Source organism: Leucoraja erinacea, chromosome 15, assembly GCF_028641065.1.
Source record: "Leucoraja erinacea ecotype New England chromosome 15, Leri_hhj_1, whole genome shotgun sequence".
Classification (NCBI taxonomy): Eukaryota; Metazoa; Chordata; class Chondrichthyes; order Rajiformes; family Rajidae; genus Leucoraja; species Leucoraja erinaceus.
The window spans coordinates 37883724-37904902 of NC_073391.1; the positions used below are offsets into that span (position 1 = coordinate 37883724).

The following is a 21179-nucleotide window of genomic DNA, read 5'->3' on the forward strand; positions in this document are numbered from 1 at the left end:
AGTGGAAGTTAAGATTCATCTTAAATGAGAAGGAAGTTGAGAAGATGAGAGGTTTAGAGAACAAATTCCAGTTCAGAGTGTAAGCAGCAAAAAGCCGTGCATAATTGGGATGTGCAAGTAGCCAGAGACGAGGACAGTAAATATCTCGGAGAAATATAGGGTTGGTCAAGGGGTAGGAATGGGTAACAACACCAGCATGTAAAAATCTTAACTGGAGGAAACAATTTTAAAACACTGAACTCTGCTCTAAAATGCTTAGTTTTACTTTGCTCTCCAAGTGCGGTTTCTATACATCAATAAATACCAACACTTTGCTTTCATGCTACGCTAAAATCAAAAGAATAATCAAAATAGACGTTGTGGAAAATTGTGAAAGTGGCCTCTCAACAGCCTCCTGCCCGTACTCGAGTTCTTTTCAATTGAAGCCTTACCCTTCTTCACCTAGAAGCAAAATAATGCGCTCCATCCACTTGTGACAGGCTCCATAGATGGATCAAGGATGGCTGACGCAGAACAGAATGACGGCAAACTCTTAGTGAGGCAAAGTGGATGACAAGAGGATGAATCTGAAGTGGATGTCAGTAGTTGCCATAACAAGTGAAAGGGACTAAATTCTCAACAGGGAGATGGGGACAAAAGAAACGCAAGGTTTTGTGAACCAAGTGATTAGATTTAGTTTAGTTTAGCGATACAGCGCAGAAACAGGCCCTTCAGCCCACCATGTCCGCATTGACTAGCGATCCCCGCACATTAACACACTAGGGACAATTTTACATCTATAACCAAGCCAATTAACCTTCAAACCTGTACGTCTTTGGACTGAGGGAGGAAACAGAAGATCTCGGAGTAAACCCACACAGGTCATGGCGAGAACATACAAACTCCATACATGCAGCACCTGTAGTCAGGATCAAACTCAGGTCTCTAGCTCTGTAAGGCAGTAGCTCTATTGCTACTCCACCATGCCGATCTAGAGAAAAATACAACTAAAAATTTTGTTTTTTAATTTTTGGTGATTAGTCATTCATTTACTTTGTAAATTGTTTCACCTACAATCTATCTCCCCGAACAATTTGTTATTACCAAGGTCGAATTTCAAGGCATGTGCTTTGCAGATGCTTTCTCCACTGAAGAACAAAGGATTGAGAGAGATTTTTATTTCATTGCTATTAAAATGCACAAATTATTTTTGTTCTCAAGCTCAGGATAAGATGCCTTCAATCTATTCCAGTGCAATTAAATTATCATGCCATTTCCCTGCCAGCTCTATAAGGAGATTAATAAAGAACAAACAATTGGCACATGGAGTTTAACATAAACATGCAAGGTCATATATATTGAATGACTGAATAGTGTGGTCACTTATTAATTTGATGTGAGTTTGCAGAGAGATAAAGGAACTAGGAACACATACGTACCAATTACTTAAAGTTCATAAAGTGAAAATCAAAACCCGCAAATGCAAGAAGTCTGATTAAAAATATAGGTGACCTTCAGCAGGTCAGACAGCTTCTGTGCAAAAGACAAACAGTTAAAAATTGCACAACAGGTTAATGGGGCGATTAAAAAGTGGACATGAAAGACTTGGATATACTTCCAGGGAGAATGGAATTGAAAATTCAGGAATGTTGAATGGGGAAGCAGGTATGGAAGAATGGGTCACATCTCCCTGCTCCTTTTTCTTAAATTTATGCAAAATCTTTATCAAACCATACTTAGAAATTTGCATCCTATTCTGGTCTCCATATAATTAAAAAAAAAGAGACTCTGGAGATTGTGCATAAAAGATTTACAAGGACGATCCGAGAAATGTGAGGACATACCCATCAAGAAAGGATGAACTTCGCTCCATAGATGCTGCCTCACCCGCTGAGTTTCTCCAGCATTTATGTCTACCTAAGAAAGGATGAGGAATCATTTCTCATATCAAAGGGCATCTACCATACCAGTGTCCAAAAAGAGCGCAGTGACCTGCCTCAATGAATACCATCCGGGAGCATTTATACAGTATCTACTATAACAAAATACTTAGAGAGCTTGGTTATTGTACAAGTCAACTACTGCCTCAGTAATGACCTCAATCCATTTCAGTTTGTTTCTTTCCACGGCAGGTTAACAAAGATGCTATCTCACAGGCTTTCCACTCTATGTTGGACCAAATGGATACTAGGAATAAACTGCGTCAGGCTATTGTTCATTGTTCAGCACAACATTGACTACAACAGTGTTCAGCACTATCATAGCCTCCAAACCCATCAGCAAGCTCCAAGACGTGGACCTCTGTACCTCCCTTTGGACTTGGATCCTTGACAACCACATCAGCAAACCTTAATCAGTGTGGATCGGTAATAACATTTGCTCCTCAATGACCATCAACACTGATGTACCTCTAGGCTGTGTGCTTAACCCTGTTCTACCCTCTTTACACATGTGAACTGCTTGGTTAAGCACAGCATCAACACCAGCTATACATTCATCTATGACACCACTGTTGTTGGCTGAATCTGAGATGATCATGAGGCCAGTGTACAGGAGAGAGATAGAACACCTAGATGAGTGGTGGCACAACAACATTCACTTGCTCAACAAAACCAAGGAACTAATTGTTGATCTGAAAGGGAAGTCAGGAGACCATGCACCAATTTTCATTGGTAGGTCAGTGGTAGAGAGAGTGAGTAGCTTCAAATTCCAGAGTGTTGATCTATCCTGGACCCAGCACATAGATATAATCGTGATGTGCACCAGCACCTCCACGTTGGAGAAGTTTAAAGAGACCTGGCATGTCACGGAACACAAACTACTTCAAAAGCACTGTCAACAGTAGCATGATTGGTTGCATCGTGGACTGGTATTACATTTCAATGCACAGGGATGCAGAGCTTGTAGAGAATGGGCAGCCCGGTCCATCATAGCCTCAACCCTTCCTTCCATCAAAAGCCTCTGGATGACCTGCTGCCTCAAGAAGGTAGCATCTATTATAAAGACTCTGAAGAGAAGGAATGGGTGACGTTTCGGGTCGAGACCCTTCTTCAGACCTCCTTCTCACTGCTGCATCGAACAGGTCCTCTTCTCACTGCTGCATTGAACAGGAGGTGCAGAAGACCGTAGTCCCATACCACCGGGCTCAGGGACAGCTACTTTCCTTCAACTATCAGGTCCGTGAAACCACCTGCACAATAATGCTACCTCGACAACGCAACACTACAAATGGACTTATCTTTTTTCTAATTGTGTTTTGCACAGTGTCTTTTTTTTTTAACAATCTTGTTTTTTTCACTGTCTCACCGAATGTATGTGTATTTTGTATATAATTTTTGAGTCTGACTGAGTCTATGTACCTGCGATACTGCTGCAAGCAAAGTTTTCATTGTACCTGTACCTCATCTGACCTGAGGTGCTGTTTGTATGGAGTTTGCACTTTATCCCTTTGATCACATGGGTTTCTTCCAGGTGCTGTGATTTCCTCCCACATACCAAAGACGTTTGGTTTGTAGTTTCATTGGTCTCTGTGATTTGATCCTAGTGCATAGGGAGTGGATAAAGAAATGGGATAACGACAGAACAAGTGTGAAAGGTTATTGATAGTGGTTGTGAACTTGGTGGGCCGAAGGATCTATTTCCATGCTTTAACTCTAAACTAAACCATATAATCCTGAGTTTATTCACAATTGGAGCAAAGCATCATCAAAAAACTATGTTTGAGGTAGGCACCTTCTTCACACAAATAGGTTTATTGAGAGCATATCCAGAGAAATCACTGTCTGTACAGATTTTGTACGTCCTCCCCGTGGGTTTTGTCCAAGATCTTCGGTTTCCTCCCATACTCCAAAGACGTGCAGGTTTGCAGGTTAGTCAGGTTGGTGTATATGTAAATTATCCCTAGTGTGTGTAGGATAGTGTTAATGTGTGGGGATCGCTGGTCAGTGTAGACTCGGTGGGCCGAAGGGCCTGTTTCCGCACCGACCAGCAATCCCCGTATCTCTAAACTAAGCTTGGTTTCTGTGCTTTTTCCTCCCCCAACTTCCCATAAATGTTTTGAGACAATTTTCACCATTAAAACAGTATAAATGTAAGTTGCCACACTTTATTTAAAAGCACAGTGCAAGTAGTACAAATGTAGGCATTTCAACAGAGAGAACGTTTAAAAGTAAATTCCTAATTTTTTTATTTGATTTTGTTCCATTCATTTCTGCAGAATGGAAGCTTGCTCATGTTAAACTTCTCCTGATGTAAACTTTATCTTGTCTTCTTGTTAAGACAACCGCATTCCTTTCCAAAATCCGCTAACAGTTTGGCTTCAGGCAGATCTATCAATCATCCAACATGCCTCAGAAATTATATTACACGGGGCCCGACACTCAGTGTATATATTAAAAAATGACAGTTGCTATGAATTTTCTCCAGAATCACTGATTTCTTCTCCCCAAATTAGCATAAAATAATATTGTGCATACTTATCAAAGTGTGCAGATTCTGATCCGTACATTATTGTACAATTTAGAATTTGAGGAGTGATTATTTGCTTGCTCACTAACATGCGGCCCTTGCTTATCTTTTGATCAATTGACAAGTGAAAGACAGCTATTCTCTCAATTGAAGATAGACACAAAATGCTGGAGTAAGTCAGTGGGACAGTCAGCATTTCTGGAGAGGAGGAATGGGTGACGTTTCAGGTTGAGACCCTTCTTCAGATTAGTCTGAAGAAGGGTCTCGACCCGAAAAGTTACCCATTCCTTCTCTCCAGGGATGCTGCCCGTCCCGCTGGGTTACTCCAGCATTTTGTGTCTATCTTGGGTTTAAACCAGCATCTGCAGTTCCATCCTGTACATATTCTCTCAATTGGCCAGGTCACCAATATAGTGAGTCGAAGAATATCCTCAACTGCTTGACACCCATTATCGTCAACAGAAAATCTAAAATTATTGGCTTACCCCTACCATCCCTTGAATCACTTTACCACAAACGGACATTACACAGAGCCCGCAAGATCATCTCTGATCCTACTCACCCTGCACACTATGCCTTTCAGCTACTGCCCTCTGGGAGGCGCTACAGGACAACTGCCTCAAAAACAAACCGCTTTAAAAACAGTTTCATTCCCACTGCAATTAACATTTTAAACTCTGTACGGTGAGGAATAAGAATAAGCATGGCCCTTATGTATTATGTAATGCTTCTGTTTGTATGTATATCTATGCTATATGTTTAATGTTTGATGAAATGTTGGAACCTGTACCGAGCTGTACTGATAACAAATTCCACCAGCCTGGCTGTGTGGTCATTAAAATACAATACAATACCCAGTCCCCGTGGAAATATTTCTCCTGAATAGATTATCTTTAAATTGTTTGCCATTCCCCTTAATCCTTGACATGTCCCCACCAGAAATAATTTCCCTCCATTCAATCCCTGTTCCATTTTCTATTGTGCAAACTCAAATTAGTTTTATTACTCTGATGCACATGGACGGACACTTGAACAGGTAGCGTGCAGGATGGATGCATGGTTTCACCTGTAGGATCTAGAGTACTGTGTTATTCAGAGTCCTCTAAGCAGCCGATGGTGTCATCAAAGCAATTAGGACACATTGCCGTAAGATTATCTTTGTTTCCGATCAGAGGTTGCTCCATAAGAGGTGCGTTGTCATCAACTCGGTGAGTACATGAGGATGTGTCAGTGGTCTTGCAGTGTAGGGATATGAGGTTTAAGTCCTGGCAGACAGGCAGTCCCAGGACTGATGGGCTGTCAGCATCAGTCATGAAGAAAGGACAGTTAGTTTGCTTCTTGTCATGTGCAAGTGATCGTAATTGTTCCTAGTCAACTTCCCATCCCTTCTGATGAGACTTCTAGACGTCTTTCTGGACTGTGCCCCATGTGAACTGGTCAAGCACTTGATCATTCACCTCTTGCGTATCTCTGAACTTGCATTTAAAAGTAATACTCTTCAGTTTTGTGAGGCAAGTCATCCACAGATTCATCGCAAGCTTGAGTTAGTCTTTGAAAAACGTAATGATCGTGGGTCTTCAGTTCGATGTTATTCAAACTTATCCACGAGAACTTTTGTCTTCTCTTTATCCTCCTTTTGCTCAAATGTCCAACTGTTGTACAACTCTAGTCCCTTCTCTCAAGTCCAGAGAAGTAGGTAGTAGGCTTTCTCACTCTCACTAGCATCCTTTAACACACTGTTGAGCATAAGGCCACATTTCCGTCTAAATATGGCATATGCATTTATGCACTATATCAGCAACTACTCAGTTCATTAGTGCCGCTGGAACGGACATATTCATCGCAGCCATGTCTGAGTCAATGTATGTAGTGTTGTCGTTCCCAATGTACATGACTGGAAAAAGCAGACGCAATCAGTTACACACGTTTTATGTCTACAGTGTGGTTACTCGCTTGTTTTCAATGGCATATAGCAACGAAACAAAGTCAGTCTTTTGTTGAACATTTGAGTCTTGGTTAAAGCATGTTGAACCCTGGGTCATCATAAGACTCATAACTGATGCCACCGTGTTGTGTTTTACGGTTGCAAAGGGCAAATAAAAGGAGCGGAAACAGCACCTTGTGTCTTGGTTCACATTTAATGGCTTCTGCTCTGGTGACCTCAGTACAGAACACATAACAGAACACATAATGTGTCACGCTTAAATGGCATGTCACAACAACATTGCTTCAAAATGTGCTAATACTACACCGTGCAGCCACGCCAGCCACCACAGACTGCCCTTGTATCACAAATCCCGTCTTGCATCAGGAGAGCGAGAGGTGAGTTTACGGCATTGCTTAATATTTCCCACCCTCAGGCAGAACTAGTGACGCTTCTCTCTCGCAATACAACCAGGACAAGAAATAAACTAGTTGCAAGCCAACAACAAAAACAAAGTAGAGACGGTGCTAATAGTTTGGTTGCATTGGTGAATTGTAGCGATTCAGTGAGCGTTGCTTGCAGGTTGTTTGCTCCGCCCTCGGTTACCCCGGAAGCCGAGATTCGAATGTTGGCCCGCGAGATTCGAATGTTGCCCGGGGCCCGGGAACGTTCTGCGGCGAGAGCGAGCGGCGGCGGCGGCGCCATGGTGTTGGAGCGCGGGGTAAGTGTTTCAGCGCGGCCGCGGTGCAGCCACCGACCCATTCGGTTATAGCACGGTTAAACCTGGGCGGCTCCAAATCCCGCGGCCTGGGCTGGGCTGAGTAGGTGTAACCGAAAATCAGTTTCGCTTGGAAGTCCCAGTCAAAGGTTTTTTTTTTATCAGATCACTGCAGCTGTAGAATGGGCTGCACACCTCTTCACTTTCGCCCAATGCCTTAACACAGTACCTTAAAAAAACGGCTGCCTGCACGATCCTCGTTAAATCCCTGTCTGTCTGTCTCTGTCTGATTGAGCTTTGTGCCATCTCTTTGTCTACGCCTCGGTATCTGATCAGGTCGTTGGGAAGCGTCTGTGTTGGACTCAAATTGTTCTTCTGTGGCCAAAACACTAAAGTCGTATATTTTAATCGATGGGTACAATGCAAGTTAGGCTTGACAAAATCCTAAATTGTGAATAGAGGGCAGATTGAAAGGAGTTACCCGCAAACACAAGTTCCCATTCCTTCGCTCCAGAGATGTTGCCTGTCCCGCTGAGTTACTCCAGCATTTTGTGCCTATCTTCGGTTTAAACTTTTCTTCCAACACAAGTTTGGAACTTGCATCTCCGACCCAAGGTAAATGATGATCCAAATGGCCAGGTCTGCAAGTTGTGTCTGCCACAACTCCTTGTGGTGGATGTGTAGGAAGGAACAGCAGATGTTGGTATAAACTGAAGATAGACACGCACAGAGTTGTGAGTCTGTGGAATTATCTGCCTCTGTGGTGTAGGCAGGTTCTCTGGATACTTTCAATAGGGAGCTAGATAGGCCTCTTAAGGATAATGCAGTCAGAGGATAAGGGGAGAAGGCAGGAATGGGGTACTGATTGGGGATGATCAGCCATGATCACATTGAATGATGGTGCTGGCTCGAAGGGCCGAATGGCCTACTCCTGCACCTATTGTCTATTGTCTAAAAAGCTGGAGTAACTCAGCGGGTCGGACAGCTTCTCTGGAGAAAAGTAATAAGTGACATTTCGGGTCAAGACCCTTCTTCAGACTGAGAGTCAGAGGACTGAGAGTCAGCGAGAGTTCCCTGACTCTCAATCTGAAGAAGGGTCTTGACCCGAAACGTCACCTATTCTTTTTCTCCAGAGAAGCTGTCTGACTCGCTGAGTTACTCCAGCCATTTGTGCCCTATCTTCACGGTGGTTGTTGTGAAGAAGCTCTTGTGTGACGTCAGGTGTTTTTTTTCTATATGTGGCAATACCAAATGTGAGGTGTGTTACAGGAATTAGAATTGGGGCCTCAGTATTTAAAACTTTATATAAATGATTGGATGAAGACAGCAAATGTAAATGTGCTGACAATAGGTAGGGAAATAAATCGTGAAGAAGACATAAGGAAGGATATAGATATTTTAAATTAGTGGGCAAAAATCTTGATTACAGCATGGTAATATGAGAAATTACTCATGGCAGGGAAAATAGAAAAGTGTATGAATGTGAGAGATTACAGAACTGCAGTGAAGAGGTATCTAGATTCTAAGTTCTGATGGGAAAGATCCCCTTTCCCATCAGAACTGCCCCCTCCATCGACTCCTTTAAGTCAAGACTAAAATTTTATCTATACTCCCAAGCCTTTCCTGACGTCCACTGAGCGAGGGCTATATGTATGTAGTTTGTTTGTTTATACTATTCTTATAACAAATGTAAAGCACTTTGGCCAACCAGAGTTGTTTTTTTAAATGTGCTATATAAATAAATGTGACTTGACTAAATGTGACGACTTGATGCATGATTTGTTAAAGGTTAGTATGTAGATAAAGCAAATAATTGGGTAAGCTAACAATATTATTTTTTTATTGATAGGGGAATCGAGTATAAAGATAGGGAGGTTATGCTGCAGTTATATATGCCGCTGATCAGACCTCATCTGTAATATTGTGCATGATTTTGATCTCCTTATTTAAGGAAGGATGTAAATGCAGAGGGGGGTTACTGGACTAATAGATGGAATGGGAGGGTTGTCTGGTGAGGAAGAGTGTGGTGGGCTGGGTTTATATTTACTGGAGTTTAGAGGAATAAGATGGTATTTCAATGAAATATTAAGGCATACAGCACAGAAACAGAACATTCAACCCAACTCTTCCATGTTGACCAAGATGTTTATTTCAGCTAGTCCCATTTATATGTGTTTAGCCCACACGCCCTCAAAATGCTGGAATTTGGAACAATAAATAATCTGCTGGAGGAACTCAGTCGGTCAAGCAGATTCTGTCGTGGGAAAGGAAACGTCATGGTTTCGGATTAAAACCCTGCATCAGGACTAGGAATGGAGAAGGAAGATGACCAGTGCAGAGAGATGAGAGGAGAGGCCATATTGGTGGATCAAGAGCAGTGAAGGCCGATGAGCAGATGGGGCCAGGTGTGGGGGAGGGGTAGAGTTGGGAAGCAGATGCATATGTAGGTGGAGGCAGTTGGGGGGAAGGGTGGGTGAAAATGGAGACAGCTTGCAGAGTGACAAACTGAATACTCTGACTTAGTTTTTGATATTTGTCAGGGGATCAATGTTTGTAGCAAGCATCAAAGACAGCTTTGGCTGTTCAGTAATTACTTGGGGGAAACTGCAGTTTGTACAGAGTACCATTGCCTGCCCTTCTCAGTAAGCTCTTCAGCCCTACAAACTGCCACAAACTTTCATCACTTATGCATCCACATTGACTAAAACTGGTCTGGGTCTTAAAATCTGACTCCCTTTATAAACCTTTAAGAAGGAACTGCAGATGCTGGAAAATCGAAGGTGGACAAAAATACTGGAGAAACTCAGCGGGTGAGGCAGGATCTATGGAGCGAAGGAAATGGGCAACGTTTCGGGCCGAAACCCTTATTTCGTCCCGAAACGTTGCCTATTTCCTTCGGTCGATAGATGCTGCCTCACCTGCTGAGTTTCTCCAGCATTTTTGTCTACCTTTATAAACCTCTCTGCTTTAGCACTTTCTGTTTTTTAACATTCTCTTTGAAACCTATGTTATTAACCAAGCTTTTAGTCAAATGCAATGTAGCTCAGTAGTGAATTTTGTTTCACAACATACAGAGAAAATATCTTGGACTATTTGGAATCACAGGGTTGTATGCAATAGAACCAGAACTTTATCCCACCACATCCATGCTAACCATAATGCTTATCTGAACTAATGTAATTTTACTGCATTAATTTCTTCTATACCTTCAGCAAAACACAAAGTGCTGGAGGAACTCAGCGGGTCAGGCAGCATCTGTGGAGGGAATGGGAAAGTAACATTTCGGGTCGGTGCCCTTCTTAGACTGAGGGTGTGAATAGTTTAGTTTAAACCGCATTTATTCCCATTGTCAAATATATGTTGTTTACAACTGTTGAATTTTACAATTGTCACGGATAGTATTTGAAAATCATTTTTTAGAAGTTGTGAAGGGGCTTAGTTTGTAGACCTTCTGCGTCCCTATCACAGTTGGCAGAGTGATGTATGAAGTTTAAATTTTAACATAAAACACTGTGCTGTACTTAGTATTTGTTAACATAGTATTCAATGTTTTGGCACCATCTCATGGCAGACCATTGAAACTACAGATGTCCAATTTTTCCAAAAACCAGCAAGTTAATCATTTTTCTATCATTATCATAGAACATTACAGTGCAGGAACAGGCCATTCAGCGCACAATGTCGAACATGATGCCATGATCCCCCCCCCCCCCCCCCCCCCATTCCCTGCTTCTTCATGGGTCTATCTGAGAGGCTTTTAAATGCCACTGTCGTATATGCTTCCACCAGTACCCCAGGCAGCATGTTCCAGGCATCCACCACTCTTATATAAACAAAAAAACATGCCCTCTTTCATCTTAAAACTATGCCTTCTAGACTTTGATATTTCCACCCTGGGAAACGTTTTCTGACTGCCCTATCTGCGCCCCTCATAATTTTATAAACTTCTATCAGGTCACCCCTCAACCTCTGACACTTCAGAGAAAACAATCCAAGTTTGTCCAACCTTTCCTTATAGACAATACCCTCTAATCTGGGCAGTATTTTGGTAAACCTCCTCTGTATCCTCTCCAAAGCCTCTACATTCTTCCTGTAATGGGATAACCAGAACATTATCCAAGAGTTGTAAAGTTACTCTCACGTTTGTCAGGAAAACTTGTTACAATTATGACATTTAAAAACAACAGCAGTAGATTCCAGAACTATAAAACTCAAAGTAAAGTGTCATGTTTCTGAAATATATTTGTGCTTGTCAGACAAGGAGTGGTCCAGTTCCCACCTAATACTGCAGGTGCTAGAAACCTGTAATAAAATCAACAGAAAATGCTGGAAACACTCAGCGGGTCAGGCGGCATCTGTGGGAAGAGAAATGGAGTTCCAGTCAAAGACCTGGGGTTTGATTTCAAGATGTTCAAGGCCAGCATTGAGCTCATCATCTTGGACGCTTTGTCCACTCTACGTCAATGATCTATCAAAGCCCTGAATACCAAATAAGCACTGGTAGCAGTGACTCTCACACCTATTAGAAGTATCTAGGCGAGCACTTGGGTCGTCAAGGTACATAAGGTTTATGGAGCAAGTCCTGATAAACGTCATTATAGGCTGTGGGCCGAGGAGCTTTATTCTGTAGTTTTGTGACCCAAGTCACCAAACTACATGAAATTTTCACATATTGTGTAAAGAAATTTTAGTCTAATTAAAGCACATTTAACATTGAGTTGTCTGTCAGTTGGCCAATCGCGCGCTTTGATTCAGGCTAGCACACAAAATGGCTGAGGGGGCTTCACAGATGCCTGTTTTTTACTGGAGATTCCGATTTGTTGTTCTGTGGGATAAATGTCGTGGCAACTTGCAGCAGGGTAATTGTATTTAGTGGGAAAAGCATTAAAAAGGCTGAAGAAAGTGCTGCGGTGGATTAAAGCGCAAGAAAGTCTTCAAAGTCCCTGCTGATGTGCTGGAACACAAAGAAGGCCCCCATAAATCAACTCTAACCGAAAGGTAAGACTAAAGTCTGATTTTATGAAAATCTATCTATCTATTTAATTGCACCCTTTTATAATGTGAATAAATTCATTCATTCATTGCTTATTCATTCATTCACTCACTCACTTACTCATTCATTCATGAAACATAGAAATTAGGTGCAGGGATAGGCCATTCGGCCCTTCGAGCCTGCACCGCCATTCAATATGATCAAGGCTGATCATCCAACTCAGTATCCCGTACCTGCCTTCTCTCCATACCCTCTGATCCCCTTAGCCACAAGGGCCACATCTAACTCCCTCTTAAATATAGCCAATGAACTGGCCTCGACTATCCTCTGTGGCAGAGAGTTCCAGAGATTCACCACTCTGTGTGAAAAAAATTCTTCTCATCTCGGTTTTAAAGGATTTCCCCCTTATCCTTAAGCTGTGACTCCTTGTCCTGGACTTCCCCAACATCGGGAGTAATCTTCCTGCATCTAGCCTGTCCAACCCCTTAAGAATTTTGTAAGTTTCTATAAGATCCCCTCTCAATCTCCTAAATTCTAGAGAGTATAAACCAAGTCTATCCAGTCTTTCTTCATAAGACAGTCCTGACATCCCAGGAATCAGTCTGGTGAACCTTCTCTGCACTCCCTCTATGGCAATAACGTCCTTCCTCAGATTTGGAGACCAAAACTGTACGCAATACTCCAGGCGTGGTCTCACCAAGACCCTGTACAACTGCAGTAGAACCTCCCTGCTCCTATACTCAATTCCTTTTGCTATGAAAGCTAACATACCATTCGCTTTCTTCACTGCCTGCTGCACCTGCATGCCTACTTTTCAATGACTGGTGTACCATGACACCCAGGTCTCGCTGCATCTCCCCTTTTCCTAGTCAGCCACCATTTAGATCATAGTCTGCTTTCCTGTTTTTGCCACCAAAATGGATAACCTCACATTTATCCACATTATACTGCATCTGCCAACATTTGCCCACTCACCCAGCCTATCCAAGTCACCTTGCAGTCTCCTAGCATCCTCCTCACAGCTAACACTGCCCCCCAGCTTAGTGTCATCCGCAAACTTGGAGATATTGCCTTCAATTCCCTCATCCAGATCATTAATATATATGTAAATAGCTGGGGTCCCAGCACTGATCCTTGCAGTACCCCACTAGTCACTGCCTGCCATTGTGAAAAGGACCCGTTTACTCCTACTCTTTGCTTCCTGTTTGCCAGCCAGTTCTCTATCCACATCAATACTGAACCCCCAATGCCGTGTTCTTTAAGTTTGTAAATTGAGGGCCTAAACTATAACACAGTCAATTAAACATTGTCACTAATGCCAGCCTGTTGTAGAGTAATAAGTCTTTAACAGCTAATCTCGGAGCTGCCTGCGAAAACTTACCGGGAAAAAGTGCTCCGATCGCGGGACCTAGGTACTCGCGGTAAATAGCGATCGATATCCCTCCGTTTTTCTCCCGTTATCGGGGTCTGAAAACGACCGCTACAGAAGGCACTATGTACAGCTCCGAGATTAGCTGTTAAAGACTTATTACTCTACTACAAGCTGGCATTAATGACAATGTTTAATTGACTATGTTACAGTTTAGGCCCTCAATTTCATGAATGAATGAGTAAGTGAGTGACTGAATGAATGAATAAGGAATGAATGAATGAATGAATGAATTTATTCACATTATAAAAGGGTGCAATTAAATTAATTAAAGTCCATACAGATAGATTTTCATAAATTCAGACTTTAGTCTTACCTTTCAGTTAGAGTTGATTCATGGGGGCCTTCTTTGTGTTCCAGCACATCAGCAGGGACTTTGAAGGCTTTCTTGCACTTTAATCCACTTTGCAGCACTTTCTTCAGCCTTTTTAATGCTTTTCCCACTAAATACAATTAACCTGCTGCAAGTTTCCATGACATTTATTCCACAGAACAACAAATCGGAATCTCCAGTAAAACAGGCATCTGTGAAGCCCCCTCAGCCATTTTGTGTGCTAGCCTGAAACAAAGCGCGTGATTGGCCAACTGGCAGACAACTCAATGTTAAACGTGCTTTGATTGGACTAAAAAATTCCCAACATTTTTCCGGTTTTTCTCTAGTTTAATCAAAATGTGCAAGTCTTCTTCATATCGAGTTTCAGAGGTGATTTATATACATTTTTTTACACAATATGTGAAAATTTCATGTAGTTTGGTGACTTGGGTCATGAAATCCTATTTCTAGACACATTTTTGATGCTCGGCCCACAGCCTATTAGTGTAGTTGATTTGTGATGGTCGGCATTGGCAGAATGAGATGAAGGGGCTATTTCTGTGCCTTGTGACTGTATGAGCTCTATTCTCGCTAACATTTTCCTCAACCAGTCTATGCCCATCCAATGGAGATCATTTAGTGAAGTCACTGAAACATAGAAAAGTACAGCACAGGAACAGGCCCTTTGCTCTACAAAGTCTGCAATTTGATGCCAAGGTAAAATAATCTCATGTACCTGCACATGATCCATGTCCCTCCATTCTATGCATATCAATATGCCCATCTAAAAGCTTCTTAAACTAGGATTGGTAATCTGATCATTATCTGATAGCTATTTCTCTTTCCCTCTCACTATTTTAAAACCAGAAAATAGGAAGTAACCTAATAATTCAATATGGTGGCTACCTGTTGTGTAAGGTCTTCTCCACTCCAGTCTGTTCTTGTGATCTTGTCTCCTGTCTGATCTATTATTTTGCTGGATGGGAAAGCGGCTATGTTTGTGTTGAAGTTGCATTGTGTCTTGGTGTTCAGTTTTGAGCTGATGCCTCATAGCACCGGGGATGGGTTCCATCCTGACCCATGTGGAGTGTGTTTGTCTGAGCGGCGTATGCATGATCTCTCTGACTTCTTGAGCTTGATGCCACGGAGGCGTCCGGAGAGGACCCAGTGGCGATAGTGGCGAGGTCGGTGCAGCAGTCTATGTCGATGAGGATGCCGACTGATTGGACGACAACCGACCACGTGGGAGTGTGGACGCCGCTGCCGGGGGAAGGAACAAAGGAGGGCCTGGCATGGGGGGACCACCGTGAAGGGGAGGAAGGGGAGAACAAAGGGGGACCTGGCACGCTAACTTTGTGACTTTACAAACGCCCTTTATGTGGCGACTATATGCATACTTTGGGTATTCAAGCAAAGAATTTCACCGTGACTTGGCACATGTGACAATAAAGCATTCATTAATTTATTCAGCTTCCTTCCACAACCGAAAAAACACATTGGTAGATTAATTGGCCACTTAATTGCTCCAAGCATGTAGGTGAGTGATTGAATCTGGGGGGGGGGGGGGGGGGGGGGGGGGGGGGGGGGGGGGGGGGGGGGGGGGGGGGGGTGGTAAAAGTAATGGAATGTGGGATGGAAATGTGGAGAACATAAAAAGGAATAAGTGTAGGATTAGTGTAAAGGGTTCTTGATCATCATTATGGACCTGATGCGCCGAAGAGCCTGTTTCTGTGCTGCATGCCTCTGACTCTTATCTCACTAGGCCTATTAAAAGGCATAGAGTGATGAGAGTGAGGTATTCCTTTATCTGAACAGTAGGTTTCAATTTTAACTTTGCGGAATACACTACAGTTTGCAGATGACTGAAATAGAACGTATAGTAAATATTGAAAAAGGTTTTCAAATAAACAGAGTGATCTCGATCATCTCGGTGAGAGGGCCAAGGAATTGCAAAGGGCATTCAATTCAGATAAGTGTGAGATGTTGCCTTTTGGAAAGTCATCAGGGTGTGGGCAGTTAGGGAGTTGCCTGGGCTTACACACGAGGCTGTTGCTGTTGCTGCTGTTGTACAGATTAAAGATATACTTTAGGATCAGGCTTTCAGAGTGAACGGTTGGACCCCGTGGAGCATTGTACAACTGAAAGACTTTGGAGAACAAGCACGTAGATCCCTTAAACTGGTGGTGAAGAAGGCATTTGGCATTCTGACCGTCATCAATTAGGGCATTGAGTTGTAATGTTATGTGTAGTTGTAGAAGATGTTGGTGAGGCCTCATTTGGAATATTGCATACAATTTTGCTTACCCTGTTATATGAACGACATCCTTCAGTGGAAAGAATGCAAAAACAAATTGGCATACTGTTGCCAAGATTCGTTGGCTTGAGTTGTAGAGAGATGTATGGCAGGTTAGAACATTATTCCCAGGAGCGTAGGAGACTGAGAGGGGAACATTTAGAAGTGTATAAAATCACAAGGAGCATAGGAATATCATGAGGAGAATGCACAATGTCACGGGATGTCTCTAGGAAGGGGAATCGGAAGCCAAAGGTTGTAGGTTTAAGGTGAGAGGGGAAAGATTTAAAAGGAGGCACAGAAGGTGGGGTGTACACGGAACAAGCTGCCAGAGAAAGTGGCCGAGGCAGGTGTAATAACAACAGTTAAAAGACAGGGACATGGATAGAAAAGATTTAGAGTGTATGGGCCTGATGTAGCAAATGGGATTTGCTTAATTCGGCAAGTTGGTGAGCAGGGATAATTTGCCCCGAAGGGCCTGTTTTACACAATGTTTTACTCTCTGATACTAACTTTCATATTCCTAGAAGGATGAGCCTGCTGTGCTGGAGGGAACTGTTCTCTTTATACTTGGCATTTGAACAATCTAGGATGTTCTCATAGTCAGTGAAAATGTCGGTGAGGCTTTAAAAAAAAAAAAAAACGAATAAATCTCCCAAAGCATCCCATGGAGTGTTTAACCTAAGTTATTACTGATTCGAGTTCCAAATTCAAAGCTAACCCACAGAGCTATTGTTCCCAATGGAAAATTCACACAAATTGAACTGATTCAATGATTCCATGATACTTTGGTCCAAAAGTTAAAATGCCTGCCTCAACCAACAAATGTAAAATATTCCATGGCACTATTTCGAAGAAGAGCAGGGAAGTTACCTCTGATAGTGTGGACAATATTTATTCCATTGTTGTCCTGCAGTTTGTGGGGCATTGCTGCGTATAATTTAGCCACTGAAATGCTGTATAGAATTAGTTTAGTTTAGCAGTACAGCGTGGACGCAGCCCCTTTGGCCCACCAAGTTCATGACAACATCGGCCACTTATTCACACTAATTCTGTGTTATCCCACCTTCTCACCCACTCCCTACAAATTAGGGGCAATTTGACAGAGGTAAATTAACCTACAAACCCCCATGAGTTTGGGATGAGGGGGATACCAGAGCACCCAGAGGAAACCCACATGGTCACAGGGAGAACGTGCAAACTCCACACTGACAGCAGCCGAGGTCACGATTGGACCCGTTTTTCTAGCGTTGTGAGGGAACAGCTCTCCCGCCGCTCCACTGTGTAAAATGCTTTGAGAGTCCTGAGTTTATGAAAGGTGCTAAATAAATGCAAGTTTTTCTCAAGCATTCTCGTTACCACCTTGTAGGTTCCTGATCTCCAAGAAAAAATTGACTTCGAAACTCGGATGCGGGAAGGAGCCTGCAAACTTCTTGCTGCTTCCACTCAGCGGGATCAGGTGCTGCATGCTGCTAAAAGCCTGCTGACATGCAATGCCCGCCTCATCCGTTACAGAGCCGAGTTACAGAAGCATTCAGAGGATCAGATCCTGGCCAAAGTGTCAAGGAGGTACGTTGGAACTGAGGTCAACTTGGTTCACATTGATTTCCTTTTTATTTTATCCTCAATGTACCCTGTGCATTTTATTTGTTTATAGCTTGCATATAATATCAAAATAAGGCTAGATTGCTGCCTTAAAACATGATCACGTTGCAGTACTCTGGATATTTAACGTTTTATGTTTGCTGGAATAGTGTCTGTGTGAACTATTCCAACTTCACATCCATCCTAAATATTGTAGACAATAGGTGCTATTTGAAACTATATATCTGTTTGAAATATGCCATTAAAAACCAAGAAATATTACTATGGCAAGTGTGATCCGTTTGATATTTTAGAAAGGATTATTGCTTTTAGAAGACTTTTTAAAAAAGAAATGTGCCTCAAGGGCTGAATCGTTTCATGCCAGTGTAACAAATATCCCTTTCTTCTTGAAGAATTGAAAATGGCTTTGTGTAAAAGCACTATTGTGACTTGTCGGGAATAGTGAATCTCATAAAATCAATGAGAACTGCATCTACTGTGTAGTCGGGAGCACTGCTGCTTGTTTGAGCTTTATGTTGCGAGCTCGCCATTTCCAGTTAGTAGCTCGACCTTTCCTGAGTTTGTGATTCATATTTGCTTTCTGTTTTCTGCAGGTCTTCAAAGGCTGAGACAAAGGACCATATGCCGTGTTCTGGAAAAATTGCAATATCTGGTGCTATTATTTATACCGGTTACTTTTTGGTTTATTTAAATTCTCCTGTTGCAAAGGCCACTTGATTCCTGTTCTCTATATGTCTGACCCTGCCTCCTTAAATGCACTGCCTCTGTCCTCACGCACTCCTTTGATGTCACTGAGACAATTGTTTCCGTGCTGTCCTGGCTAACCACGCGGACTTGCCCCGATAAACAAGTTGATTCAAAACCCTGTGTCCTAACTTGCACAGAGTCCTGTTTACCTAATGGTTCCATGTTCACTGACCTCTTTTGGCTCCCCCAGTGCCTCAAATTTAAAATGCTTGGCTGTTGAGGCAAAGTTAGTGGATATATTTAAGGCAGAGATAGATAGATTCTTGATTAGTACAGGTGTACTAGGAGAGGGAGAGGCAGATCAGCCATGATTGAATGTCGGAGTAGACAAATGGCATAATTCTATTCTATCACTTATGACCTTATGATCTTTTCTTTGTGCTCCAATACCTGCATGGGCTCGCCTCTCCCAATCTCCAGTCTGCAATCCTAAAATCTTCAGAATATCCTTCTTGATCCCACCCAGGCCTCTGTGCATTCTCATTCCTTTTATTCTACCATTTCCCACCCTGAAATGCAGTCAGCCATCTGGGCCCCAAACGCTGGAATTGCATCTCTAAACCTCTTGGTTTCTCTCTTTTAAAGCGCTTTTTAAACGTGCCTTTTTCATCAAGTTTCTGGTCAACTGACCCAATGTTGTCTTCTTTGATTTGATGCTGTGGATTGTCCAATCTCTCTCCTTTGAATTAACTTAGGATGTTTTGCCTGTTAAAGATGGTATAAAAGTGCAAATTGATTATCTAGATATTTCCATATCTGATGCTCCAGCACAAATGTGTAGGAAGGAACTGCAGATGTTGATTTGCATTGAAGATAGACACAAAATGCCGAAGTAATTCAGCAGGACAGGCATCATCTCTGGATAGAAGGAATGGGTAATGTTTTGATTAGAGACCCTTCTTCAATCTTCTGACCCGCCTGAAGAAGGGTCTCCACCTGAAACGTCACCCATTCCTTCTTTCCAGATATGCTTCCTCTCCCGCTGAGTTACTCCAGCATTTTGTGTCTAGCTCCAGCACAAATGTTGTTTTATCCTCTGTTTCCAAATATCCTGGTAATGTTGTCAAACACTGACTACCTGCTGACATTGTCACACTGGTATACAACCCTCAGTACAATCCTTGCGCCATGTTTTGATCCCTGCTTCCAGGCATAGCCACCCCAGATCAGTGTTGCAAGTACTGGTTGGATGCGATCCAGGTGGCCGTAGCATCTCATCAAGTTGCTCTGTCCCATGATGTGCCATTGATGACCATTGTTCAGATTTATAATGGAAACTATTACTGGAAGCCTCCAGTTCTGCAGAAGCACTCTTCTGCTACTGGTTGTGCACCAGTACCCCAACTTCTGAGAACATGCAGCGGCACGGTGGCGCAGCGGTAGAGTTGCTGCCTTACAGTGCCAGAGACCCAGGTTCGATCCTGACTACGACAGCTGTCTGTATGGAGTTTATATGTTCTCCCTGCATGAGCTGCATGGGTTTTCTTCAGGATCTCCGATTTTCTTCCACACTCCAAAAACTTACAAGTTTGTGGGTCTCGACCCGAAACGTCACCCATTCGTTCTCTGCAGAGATGCTGCCTGTCCTACTGAGTTACTCCAACATTTTGTGTCTACCTTTGATTTAAACCAGTATCTGCAGTTCTTTCCTACACAGGTTTGTCGATGAATTGGCTTGGTAAAATTATAAATTGTCCCTTGTGTGTATGTGTGGGATAATGTTAGTGTGCAGGGATCGTTGGTTGGCACAGACACGGTAGGCCAAAGGGCCCGTTTCTGCACCTAAATCGAAAACTATGGCAAGTTTATGCCTCGATGTAAAATTTGTTTGAAGTTGGCCTAGAGTTCTTAAATTGTTCCATTGTATTCTAATTATTAATTGTTATATTCTTGCCATTGTAGATATTCGAATTCCATTAATGTGGAAAGACACCGATCACTTTAACGACCGAGGCAGTAAGTAAATAAAAGTATCATTTTTGACATCTATCTTTTCCTGGCCTATTTCCTGACACTAATCTCACTTTCTTGGGTTACAGGGAGCCAGCGCTTTGCCGTCTTTTGCCTGCTGAAGGTTGAAGCCCAGATTTTTGAGACAGAGATGGTCATCGTCGATAAGGCTCTCACTGACATCTGCTTTGAGGATTTGATAATTTTGTGAGTGATTTGAAATGGTTTTACTTTGCTGTTTTCTGAACCATCAATGAATGCGGTTTAATATCTGTTTTATATGTTTTCAAGAAAGAAAGATTTGAAGTAACTCACCTTTCACGATTTCAGGATAACTGAAAAGACTACTTCCCTAATAGGGAACTATTGAAGGATCATCACTATTTTCATGGTCCATTTTTGGACTAAAGTCCCAAAGTAGAAATGAAGGGATTGACCAAATAATTTGTTTTCGGTCCTGTTTGAAGGGTGAATAAAAGGACGATGAGAGGAACTCTACTGCTTGTTTACAAACACTGTCATGGGAATTTTATGCATACCCAGAATGATTGTGTAATATGTTGCACAAGAGATTTGAGTATTTTAATTCCAGTTTCTCCAAGTCTTTTTGTACAAGGGGGAAAAAAAAGTGAAGTTATTCGTGTCCTAAGCCTAACCATTTTGGGCTGTTTCATTAATACCTTTCCTTCCATCATAAGGCCAGAAGTGTGAGCGTTTGCTGATGATTGTGTAATGTTGGATTCCATTTGCACAAGTGATGT

At 42.4% G+C, this 21179-nt stretch overlaps 1 protein-coding gene across 2 annotated transcripts in view; it reads left to right on the forward strand.

Moving 5' to 3' along the window:
- The first annotated feature begins 6737 nt into the window (after nucleotides 1–6737).
- Nucleotides 6738–21179, forward strand: part of LOC129704228 (rhotekin-2-like) — a 48107-nt gene continuing 33665 nt past the window's right edge. The window contains exons 1-5 of one of the 2 annotated variants that reach the window (XM_055647196.1): nucleotides 6738–7091; nucleotides 17486–17685; nucleotides 18315–18373; nucleotides 20371–20424; nucleotides 20508–20625. In XM_055647196.1, the coding sequence (XP_055503171.1) occupies nucleotides 6996–7091; nucleotides 17486–17685; nucleotides 18315–18373; nucleotides 20371–20424; nucleotides 20508–20625 (527 nt within the window). In that variant the 5' untranslated portion in view covers nucleotides 6738–6995. Of the gene's footprint in view, nucleotides 7092–17485; nucleotides 17686–18314; nucleotides 18374–20370; nucleotides 20425–20507; nucleotides 20630–21179 lie in introns of those variants that run through there. The other variant, XM_055647197.1, reaches the window with a different exon arrangement.